General features: G+C 44.6%; 1 protein-coding gene across 1 annotated transcript in view; it reads right to left on the bottom strand.

Annotated features, from left to right (window-relative positions):
* Positions 1–11,446, bottom strand: part of LOC109927198 (galectin-9) — a 31,433-nt gene extending 19,987 nt beyond the window's left edge. Inside the window, exons 1-4 of the mRNA XM_048612343.1 lie at positions 11,306–11,446; positions 6,185–6,273; positions 4,988–5,195; positions 765–884 (exon numbers count right to left, since the gene is read on the bottom strand). Coding sequence (XP_048468300.1) covers positions 765–884; positions 4,988–5,195; positions 6,185–6,273; positions 11,306–11,341 — 453 coding nt within the window. The 5' untranslated portion in view covers positions 11,342–11,446. The remainder of the gene's footprint in view (positions 1–764; positions 885–4,987; positions 5,196–6,184; positions 6,274–11,305) is intronic.
* Between the last annotated feature and the right edge of the window lie 828 nt (positions 11,447–12,274).

Raw genomic sequence — 12,274 nt, 5'->3', positions numbered from 1 at the left:
ATGTAGCCTAATGTGTGGAGCCTCATCAAACGGCTGTTACAAATAAATATATATAATACCTGCTGCCTCCCCTTTCTCTATCATGCTTGTAACTTGCTCAAAGAATTGCATTAAATTTGTCAGCCATGATTTCCCCTTCATGAAGCCATGCTAACTGCTTGATTGTGTTAGGCATTTCTAAATGATCTGCGGGTATAACACACTAATAAATCAAGGGATAAACATTACTCAAGACATAGTATCTTTTTGCAAAGTGCCGGGGTATTTACTAAACCAGTGGAACAGGCAGATAATATCTCTTAGCAGGACAATGTTCCATATCCTCGATACAGGATAGGTCCCACAGTGAGACTTAAATTATAAGGCCACAGCCTGAACAGGATTGAAATGTAACAACTGATCAAGGGGCCAGACAGAAATGGTCATTATCTCCCGAACTCTCCAGGATTGCTGGGCAGGAGATATTGAGGCTGATTTTTGCAAACCTGCCTCTGCAGCTCCTGCTTGTTTACTGTGCCTCATTTCCATCATTTCAGACATGGCCAAGTTGGGTGAACTCATCACAGTGACTCTGGATAAGAGGGCGTTTCCAAAACAAAAATATTCACTCAGCTCCAAGCTGCTGGATGAACTACACACAGGGGACGTTTACAAATGCACAATTTGGGAATTTATACTGGAGCTCACCAAGGTAACTTTTGGATTGTCACCAATAGTACTTAATGTCTCAAATAACGATGCCCAACACCACATGGGTTACTTACATTGCTGTTCACGAAGCTGATGGAGACAATCTCGACTCGACCATCGATAGTAATGCTGTCCACTCTGGAGACTGGGATCCGGTGCTTGAATTCCAGGAAGTGTTTATCGTTCACTGCCACCTTGACAACAATACAACATGCATGAAGACAGCTAGTAACACAAGGGGTTAATGATACAGAAAGCCTCTGGGAGTTTGTGGGATACCAGTCCTGCACAGGACTGTGTCAACTCTTTTTTTTAAAAAAACAGACAGTAGGCATTTGATTTCTGTTTGTTTCGTTTTCATTTCTCCATTCCCTCTCCTCAGACCGTCGATCTCGGTAACAGCACAGTGCCCCGAATGCTGCCAGCTGCTCTCTCTCAACCATCTGTAACACAAATGGTTCTTTAAGCACGAGCTGACGAGAGATAACGGAGTCCTACCTCTGCATTCCCAGTACAGTGAATGGCAGCCTGCAGCAAGATTCCTGTCCATCCCACCCATGGGCAGCACGGTGGCTCAGTGGTTAGCACGGCTGCCTCACAGTGCCAGGGATCCAGGGTCAATTCCACACTCGGGCGACTGTCTGTGTGGAGTTTGCACATTCTCCCTGTGTCTGCGTGGGTTTCCTCTGGGTGCTCCGGTTTCCTCCCACAGTCCAAAGAAGTGCAGGGTAGGTGGATTGGCCTAAGTGATTTTCTGGGTATTGCTGATGACAAAGGTAGAAGCCAAGACCAGCGTGCGGCCTCCCCGGTCTTTTTTTTCATAGAGCGCCTACAGGGTAGAAGCAGGCCATTCAGCCCATCAAGTCCACTCCGGAGAGCATCCCTTACAGACTCACCCCACTCCCTTATCCCTTTAACCCTGCATTTCTCATTGCTAACCCATCTAGCCTACACATCCCTGGACACCATGGGCAATTTAGCATGGCCAAACCACCTAACCTGCACACCTTTGGACTGTGGGAGGAAACCAGAGCACCAGAGGAAACCCACGCAGACACAGGGAGAATGTGCAAACTCCACACAGACAGTCAACAGCGGGTGGAATTGAACCTGGGTCCCTAGTGCTGTGAGACAGCAGTGCTAACCACTGAGCCACTGAGCCACTGTGCCACTCAGTTAATAAGGAACTCCTCAGGGTTGTGCAACCCACGTAGGAGGCTAGCTCCTGATCAATCATGGTGTCACAGAAATGCGCCAGCAAATGCAGCGGTCATACTCCCAACCAAGTACACAAACCCTGCCTTAGGAAAATAAACAGAACATCAAAAAGACAAGACTAACAGCAGGGACCAAAAGATCCAAACAAGTTTTACCCCAATTTCACAGATGGCACTTTGTTTTTATTTGGTCATGGGGTGCAAACATCAATGCTAAAAACATCATATGGTGGTAATCCAATTATTCTGGCGGCCATTAACTTGGGACAATAAAACTGGAGATAGGAGGTGGTGCAGTGGTAACATCACAGCAGCTTACAGAATTTGAAAACACTTAAAATGTAAAGTTGGAAGCTCATCTGTGCAATGGCAACAATGAAACTACCATCAATTGGTCAGTACTGCCTTTCAGGAATGGAAATCTGCGATCTTTACTTGGTCTGGCCTACAAGTGACTCCAGGCCCATAGCAATGAGGTTGACTCTTAACTGCCCTCTGAAATGGCCCAACAAGCCACTGAGTTCAAGGTCAACTGAACAACAAAATGGAGTTAGCAACAAATGCCTACCTTACCAATGATGGACCCATCACATGAAAGAATGTTGCTGAAATAAAACTAAAAATACAATTTAACCATGACTTCATCTTAAAGAGCTGTGTCACACTATTTATTTTCCAAATTCCTCATTGTACAACAGTTAGGCAATTTCTGACTCCATGGTCATATTGAATGAACATACATTCTCATTGTCACAAGACCTTGCCCTCCTTTCTCCACACGCAAACCTTCTATAGGAAGTGAGTGTTGGAAAAAACTCCAGTGCTGAGTCAATACCCCATGAGCTGTGAAAACACAGCTGATGTTGCAGCCACACAGTGCAGAGGTCCTTTGGGTGCTGATTTTACTGTAAACACAGACCGCCTGGGAAGGAGGCACTGAACCTTTCAGTCCAGCTTCACGGCTCACAGATCGCTGCTGGCTTGTCCAGAAAACATTTCACGAGTGACTGACCTGATAACCCACAATTTGCCAGAGTATCAACAGCAGCAAACACGCCCTCTTCCTATTCCCCATTCCTTTTCTACAGCTGGCCTACTAGTCCACTCTCTCATCTCTACTAACACCCACACTAACTCACTCAGAACTGACTGGAGATTAGGAAATAGGAACAGGCTAATGACCTGTCCATCTTTCACGTGTAGGAGGCAGAAGGGAAAACCATTAGCTGAAAATTTCCCTGAGTATACACCATCCTGACTTGGAATTTTATTACCATTACTTTATTTTCAGTGTGTTACAATCTTGGAACTACCTCCCTAACAGCACAGCACCTAATGCTGATACACATCAGCTGTTCAAGATGGCAGCCCATAGGAAATTAGGGATAAGGCCGTAAGTGATGGTCTAGTCAGTAACACCCACATCTGTGAATAAATAAGAAACAATAATATCACAATCTCAACTTCATTTACCCAACTTAGCTTTTATCCTTTGAAACCCAAAATAATTTCAGTCTTGACAACTTCAAAAATCACCACGCCTTTATCCCATCACCGCAGCAGGGACTCCCAAACATTTTCCCCACTGGGACCCCATTTCAAGGCTGAATAATTATGACCCTCAGGGGAGCTGGTTCCTTATGAACCCAGGCTGTAGAGCAGAGGGAGTTAGGAACAGATTTCAATGTATTTAAAACTGTGTAGGCGTACTATTCGCAATGCTGCAGGGGACAGGCCTTGAGGCTGGGTCATTTAGGTCACTCTCACAGTTTGAAAAAGTGCAAGAGTTTAAGACTGCCTTGTAGCTGTGCACTCAGTCAGAGCTCCACGGCAACCAGCTGTACCTCAGTACTTGCAACCCAAGCCTTTGGCTCATCATCTTAATGTTAACTATTACCTTATTTCTTTAATTTTACTATTTGTACTATGATGGTTTGTAATGCATAACTTTTTAAACTTTGTTTCTCTCTCTTACTACTTTGTATCTAAGTTTTTTGTACCCAGGTACCTTTGTACCTAAGAAGGTACACTTTTCACTGTACTCCTGCACCTGACTACATGTGGTAATAAAACCAAAATCTAATCGAAAATTTCCAGGGGCGCTCTTAAAGTGTGGCTCAAATCTACCAGTCAGAGAAGAGTATGGGAGCTCACTGGTGAATCCATTCAGGTAGGACACATACTTTCAGAAGGCTGCAGGTGCTGGAACAGTCAGAGTTTTCAAAACTGGGACAGATGTTTTTTTTTTTAAAAGCAGAAGTATCAAAAGATCTGAAGCTGAAATGGGTAAACGGAGCTGAGGAACAGATTGGCCATGATCTAGCTGTATTGGTAGCCAAGCTGAAGTTTCTATGCCTGCTCCTATGTTTTTTAAGACTCCAGGCTTCTCTCCTGATTGACAGCTCAACAACTGAACTGTCCCTTCCTTCATATTCCTCAGCAGAGAGCAAGGAGAGGCAGCTTCAGTAAAACAAAAATGGGAGTTGGCAAGGAAGCCTCAGTCTCTACACCATTCCATTTGGTTCAAGGAGCAGTTAGGGATGGGCTACAAATATCGGCATTTCCAGTAATGCCCATAGCAACCCAACTCCAGTTTCCTCAAGACAGACTTCCCAAAAAGGTGCATTGCTCCCAATTGTAACAAGGGCGCAAAGAATGATAGGAGAGATGGTTGTATAATACTTATATCACTGGATTAGTAACGGAGGTACAGAATACTTTCAGAACACCAGTTAAAATCCCATCACTGCAGCTGGTGGGATGTGAATTCAATGAATACAGAAGCTAGTCTTAGTAATGGTGCTATTAAGCTCAACCAACTGGCATAAAGACCCATCTGGCATACTAATGCCCCTTAGGGAAGGCGATGTGCCATCCTTACCAGGTCTGGCCTACATGTGACTGCAGGCACATGGCAAGTAGTTCACTTTTAAGCATTCTCTGAAATAACCACTTCTGCTCAAGAGGCAACTAGGGACCAGCCATAAACGTTGGTATTACTAGAGATGCCCATGTCCCATGAAAATATAAAAATAGTCAAAAAGATTTGTTTAAGAAAGCTATAACATTGTACAAATTACCTTGTAACAATCTGTCTGGACAAGTATGAGAAGTTGGAAAGATTCTCCCCTCTGGATTGGCATTTCATATTTCCTCTCCTCCATGCACCACTGCTGGTCCTTGTAAGTATTGCAGACCACGTAGCCTGGGTTCGCATAGCGTGGGTTAAAGTGAAAGGCAACGTCACAGTGATGCGGTATTGAGCCACACTGAAGATTCACGTGAAATCTGAAGGGGAGAAAGAACCACAAGATGTCTCAAAGCCCAACAATCCGTGAGGAAGAACCACACTTTCCCAGCACCGAGAGATAGGAGGGAAAACCACCAAAACAGAAACATCGTTTACAAGAGCTGTGCAAAATGATACATGTTCAACCAAGTTCGAGCAACAGTGATCAAACCATCTGGCTCAGATGGGTGTAACTGGCCAACCAAGTCACAGGGAACCACACTGACACACACATTGGAATGAGACTATCCTCAAAGCATTTGTAGTTCCCCATCGACCTGCAGATGGGAAGATGAGGCACATACAAACAAGCAAAGAAGGAAAGTCTGCACGTTCGATCTAATTCAATCCAAGCAGGAAGCCCCACTGAGACAAAAGAACTGCAGATGCTGGAATCCAAAGTAGAGAAACAGGAGGTTGGAAGAACACAGCAGGCCAGGCAGTATCTGGAGGAAAGAAGCAATCAACCTTTCAGGAAAAAGGGGTAATACTCGAAACGTCGACTGCTCCTATCCTCCAGATGCTGCCTGGGTTACTGTGTTCTTCCAGCTTCCTGTTTGTCTACCTAGGAAGCCCACAGGTTCCACTGGCTGTTAGATTTAAACTTATCCAATATTATGGCTGATTTCAAAGAAGACACCCACACCCAAACCTATCAGTTTCCTAATGGTTGGAATTTGTTGAAATTACTCCATTAGACAATGTCAAGAGTGCTGTTGTGGTGTGGTGGTAGTGTCCATACCCCTGAGCCAGGAGGCCTAGGTACAAGTCCCACCTATTCCAGAGGTGTGTCATAACATCTCTAAACAGGTTAATGTAAATGCATCTCCAATGGCAAGTGACTGCTCTAATGCTGAGGACTGCTCCGGCCTTTGTGCTCAGCCTTCCTCTCCACTGGAAGCAGTTAGACTTTCATGCAAAACTTTTCAAAACTGGATAGTGAACATAATCAAGCTCATGATTTTAAGAGACATTCTCTAAGGAATACCTGTCACTCTGAGGAAGCACTCGCCCTTTGATCATGATCATCATCCCATCCTGCAGGCCTCCGGGAATGGGCCCAGTGTAAGGGATTGGCTGAAAGACAAAACAGAATGACCATCAGGTGGAACAGTGTCAACACGAGGTGCTCAGTGGTCAGCACTTCATTGATAGCCTGGGGAATCCACAGCACAAAACACGCAGAATCCAGTCCAGATGGAATTTAGAGTGAGTTTTATCTGAACAGAGCATTTGAGAAGAGGAGAATCATTTACCCCTTCCCCATGACATCTCAAGAAGCAAATTATACAGATCTTAGAGGATTCAACAGGGTCGACGCTGAGAACTAGCTCCCTCTGGTTAGGGGTCTGGGACATACTGTCTTATGAAGGGTGGCTGTTTAGGATTGAGATGAGGAGAGATTTCTTCATTTAGAGGGAAGGTGAAACATTGGAGGTCTTTATCCCCGAGAGTTGTGAATACTCAGCTGTCAGAAATTGTTAGGTCAGAGATACATGGGCTTTGGCCACTACAGGAATGATCGGACGTGGGTATGGGACAGGCAAGTGGAACAAAGGAAGATCAGCCACAATCTGATTGAATAGCACAGCAGGTCAAGGCTCTATTATGGTGTTCTGCTGCCCCTGACTTCACCAGTGGGCAGTGCCCAGGTTTAACCCATGGGAAGTGTGCAATGCAGCTGCTGCAGTCTGTCCCAGTGCTGGGAAGGGCTGGGAAGGGGGAAACAGGGTGAAAAGGAAACTACATGCACTCCTGCTCCTGGAAGTGTTACGTAGCGTCTCTATTGTTCAGTCCCCATAAAGGAAGACTTCAGGATAGGGCTTGGCTGGGAAGCTCTTCAGAACCGAATCGCCGGTTGATGCTCACTGGTCTCTAGTGAAAAAGAATGGCCACAGGGATGAGTAATGGAGTGCAGAAGGGTTGCCGGCTGGAGCCGTACTGAAACTTGGAATGAACAAGAGACTAGAGCAGGGAGTGATCTGGCTGTTTACTTTCAGCAGCAAAAAACAGAGAGAGAACATGAAAATCCATGTTGCCTTCTCGTAAGGAATCTGGCTGCAAGTGAACCTTTAACAGACTTTTCTTTTACATAGAACACAGAACAGTACAGCACAGGAACAGGCCCCTCAGCCCACTGTGACTGTACCAACTATTATGCCATTTTTAAACTCATCCCATCTGCCTACACATGGTCCATACTGTCCCTATATTTTCTACCTGTTCATGTGTCAGAGTCATACAGCACAGAAACAGACCCTTCAGTCCAACTCATCCACGCCAACCAGACATCCCAATGTGACGCAGTCCCATCTGCCAGCATTTAGCTCATACTCCTCTAAACCCTTCCTATTCATACACTGTCTAAATGCCTCTTAAACTTTACTATTGTATCTGCTTCTACCACCTCCTTTGGCAGCACATTCCAGGCACCTACCACCTCTTACAAAAAAAAACTTACCTCACATTTCCTTTGAACTTTCCCCCTCTCACTTTAAACCTATGGCCCCTGGTAGTTGACATTTTCACCCTAGGAAAGAGACTCTGACTATCCACTCTATCCACACCCTTCAATTTTACATATTTCTATCAGGTCTCCCCCTCAGCCTGTGATGCTCTAACAAAAAGAAAAAGCCAAGTTTATCCAACCTTTCCTCATAGCTAAAACAGTCCAATCCAGGCAACAGTCAGGTGAGCCTCTTCTGCACCCTCTCCAAAGTTTCCAAATCCTTCCTATAGTGCAGCGACCAGAACTGCACTCAATATTCCAAATACGGCCTGACCAAAGTCTGATACAACTGCAACAAGATACGAGAGAATCAATTCATGATGATATTACGTAAAATCTGATGAAGCAGTCAATTCCTTCTGTGTGTCAAGGGAAAGTTGGGAGGTAGTGTTCAGACACCCAGAGCTGGTTGTGATCACACACAGCAACGTTTCACTTTTCAGTGGGTCACAGTGCGAGTTTGGTACCAGCTCCCCTTAGTCAACAGCACATGATAATGGAGTGGGTCTTTTTTCCAGCTCGTTCTTTGTGGACTGTTCCATAGGAAGTAATTCAGCTGCTTATCAATTTGGAAAAATATCGTCTTTCATTTGCACAAACAGATCTTCCAGAGCAAGGAGCTAACCCTAACTGAGTGTTAGAGTCTGGCATATTATAATGTGCAGAACTACTGGCTGAGGAATGCACTTAAAGTCTGGGGCAGCCACAACAAAGCTTCAATGGGGAAGGCTACCACCGAAGGCTTCCTGTCATACAGTACATTAGGCGTCTAAAACCATTTAGAGTTCTTTGGGCCGCATACACCAATGAGTATTTGACATAAAATGTAAAACACGTGTTGGAAATATTGCCTGTAATTTTAAATGCAGTGAAATGAAATGTGTCAAATCAAAACTTAAGTACTTGGCAAATTTAAAAACTTTACAAAAAAAAACTCTCAGCTCATACACACAAACTGACTGGAAGTCACAAAGATATTTTCAAAAAAAAAATCAAGAATCAAGATCTTAGGATTCTACAGCAAGGCAAGTGAAAGTGAAGAGACTTTATTCGTGGAATGTGAACATCGCACTTATTGCCCTCCATTATTTAGCCTCTGGGAAGATGGTGGTGAGCCGTCTTCTTGAAGCACACAAAGAGGTGGACATTCTTCGTTTATTCAGTTGTCTCAGCCCCAGGATCTCTCTGCAGGAGCTTCTCAGAAGGGTATGTACCATCTACAAGATGCACTGCAGAAAATCTCCAACATTCCTTTGACAACACCTTCCAACTCCACAATATCTACCATCCAGAAGGACAAGGGCAGCAGATACATGGGGACACCTCCATCATCTTGACTTGGAAATATATCACTGTCCCTCACTGTTGCTGGATCAAAATGCTAGGACTCTCTGCCTAACAGCATTACGGGTCTAACTACAGCAAATGGACTGATTCAAGAAGGCAGCTCTCCACTACCTTCTCAAGGGCAATTAACTAGGCAGAATTCTGCAATAATGGCTAATAACCCAACAGCTGAAAAAGAAAATATTTGCATTTATATAGCATCTTTCACCACCAGGTGTTTCAAAGTACTTTACAGCCGACGAGTTACTTGTGAAATGTGATCACTTTTGTAATGCAGGAAAATTTTCAAGGAAGAGAAAACCTACAAATAGCAATTTTTTTCCCTGGGGTGGGGCATATTTTTAAGGTGAGAGGAGAAAGATTTAAAAAGGGTATGAGGATTTTTGTTTTAAACACAGGTTCATGTGTGAAATAAACTTCCACAGGAAGTGGCAGATGTAGGTACGGTTACAAGTTTTAAAAGACATTTGAATTAGTTCCTGAATAGGAAAGGTTTGAAGTAATATGGGCCAAGCACAGGCAAGTGGGACTAGTTTAGTTTGGGAACATGAACATGGACTGAAGGATCTGTTTCCGTGCTGTATGACTTTCTGACTCTATGACCAGGCTGGAGATATGGGTTCAAACAGCAGCTAATGAAATTCAACTTCAATTCAATTCAATTCAATTCAATTCAACAAATCTGTAACTGAAAACTAGTCTCAGTAATGACAAGCAGGAAATTATCGACGACTACAGTAAAATCCCACCTGGGAAGCAGATCTGTTTCCCTTACCCATGTGACTCCCAAACGACAGCAATGCAATTGACTCTTAACCACCCTCTGAAATGGTCGAGCAAGCCACTCAGTTCAAGGAGATTTACGGTGGGGCCACAAATGCTGGGCCTACCAGTGACACACCCATCCCATGAAAGATTAGGTTTTAGAAAAATAGAAAATGGGAGCAGCTGTAGGCCATTCAGCCCATTTAGCCTGCTCAATGTGATCCTAGCTGATCCTCTCAGTCACCACCAAACCGGGCTGGCAGCGTGGTGGCTCAGTGGTTAGCACTGCTGCCTCACAGCGCCAGGGACCCGGGTTCGATTCGAGCCTTGGGTGACTGTCTGTGTGGAGTTTGCACATTCTCCTCATGTCTGCATGGGTTTCCTCCAGTTTCCTCCCACAGTCCAAAGATGTGCAGGCTAGGTGGATTGGCCATGCTAAATTGCCCTTAGTGTCCAGGGGTGTGTAGATTCAGTGAGTTATAGGGGGATGGGTCTGGGTGGGATGCTCCGAGGGCCGGTGTGGACTTGTTGGGCCAAAGGGCCTGTTTCCACACTGTATGGATTCTATGATTCAAACTCCCACTCTCTCCCCTGGACATCTTTAGTGTCAAGAAATTGATTTCTTTCTTCAATATATTGTGAAGTGTCCACTATTACAACACAGACTAAACTGCATAAACATTTCACAGATAAGGTGAATAGCCAAGATCATTCCCCATGGGTAAGTGAGTCCAAAACTAGACGGCATAGGTTTAAGGTGAGAGGGGAAAGATTTAAAAGTGGCCTGAGGGGGTAACTTTTTTCAACCGAGGCTGCTGTGTATATGCGGAACAAACTGCCAGAGGAAGTGGTAGAGGCGAGCACAATTAGAACATTTAAAAGACATTTGGACAGGTACATGGACAGGTTTAGGGGGAATATGGGCCAAACACAGGCAAAAGGGACTAGTTCTGCTTAGGAAACCACGGATGAGTTGTGCCAAGGGTCTGTTTCCAGGCTGTATGACTCGAGGCCCACGACCAAACCATGAACATTCCGGAAAGATATCACATTGTGACTAAAACACAGTGTAAAACATTAATTTGCTTGTTACGGGGCGAAAGCCCATCTTAACTGGGACACCCAACACACCAAGCTATTTTAAACACACAGATCGGAGTCCATTCCGTTATATGAAGAAGATGAACCCCACCCCCCTTAGACTTTTTCAAACAACTTTGACCGAATCACATCTTTTAATCACTCAATTAAAATCCCTCACTGGCATCAAGTCAATAACCAGCCCGGAGTTTAGACTCTCTTGGGTAATGACAGGCTGCAGTTTGTCTCCTTAATGTCTGGAGCCGAAAGAGGGTTGGGAAAAAAGTTCCCAAAGACGGGAGGAAAATCTAACGGTTAGTTGTTTGTTCTAACACCTTATTCCCCCCTCTCTAAGGCTGGGTGTCACAGTGAGCGAAGCTGCAGCCGGGCGATGTCTAACGCACTCACCGGGTTATAGATGGGCTGTGGCGATCCGAAGTTCATTTTTAATCCTGATCCTATCTACTTCCAAACTACAGGCTCAGAAACCACCGAGAACTACTGTCGTAACTTCCTTTCGAGGCTGGGTAGGGGCGGTAACAGCTGCTCGCTTTTTTTGTAGGTCAGAGCTTTATTCTCATGGAATTTCCTCTCTTATTTCTTTTTCATGCTTTAAAAGCGGGGAAAAGAATACTGGTGTGATCATTCAGCAAACCTGTCTTAGTTTCTAAACAGCTCCCTGCCTGAACAGGGCCTGGATACATTGTCTCCACTTCCTTGGAATGAAAGTGGGTTTCCTGGCAGACAGACGAGTGTATCTATTCAAAGGGACAGAAATCTCTTCAACTCATTTCTTGCAAAGCTGCTGGAAGCAGAGTCTTTGATTTATTTTTAAAAGTGAAGATGGATAGACTCCTTGGGGGAGGGGGTTGATGAGGTAGGGAAAAATGGAATAATCAGATCAGCCAGCTATCCCCTTCTTGCAGGCTAAAAGGGCCGCATGTCCTGATCCTGCCCTAATTCACATGTATGTGAACTGTGGGTTACTGAATGTGAAAAATGAAGGTTCAGAACAAAAGGCCAAGCTCTATGAGCAACCTCTTCTCTCAGAGGGTTGTGTGTCTTTGGAACTCATTGCCACAGAGAGCTGTGAGGGCAGTGTCCTTGTGGGTATTTAAGGCTGAGACAGATTCTGGAGCAGTGGGGGAATCAAGGAATGTCAGATCAGCCATGATTCTATTGAATGGCAGGGCAGGCTGGAGGGGCCTACTCCTGTTCCTATTTCTTATGGTCCTACAGATTATAGAATTAGTAATAATTAATCAGGCTGATAGAATGAAATGGTAATGAAAACCGAAACCAAATGGCAACAAAAAATTGTTTCAGAACGTACTTCTGTTTCTTCTTAATCCTTATTCCACATTAATGTTTTTCCTT

Source organism: Rhincodon typus, chromosome 26, assembly GCF_021869965.1.
Source record: "Rhincodon typus isolate 14 chromosome 26, sRhiTyp1.1, whole genome shotgun sequence".
Classification (NCBI taxonomy): Eukaryota; Metazoa; Chordata; class Chondrichthyes; order Orectolobiformes; family Rhincodontidae; genus Rhincodon; species Rhincodon typus.
The sequence above is the reverse complement of the archived record's forward strand: the minus strand, read 5'-3'. Positions and strand labels throughout refer to the sequence as shown.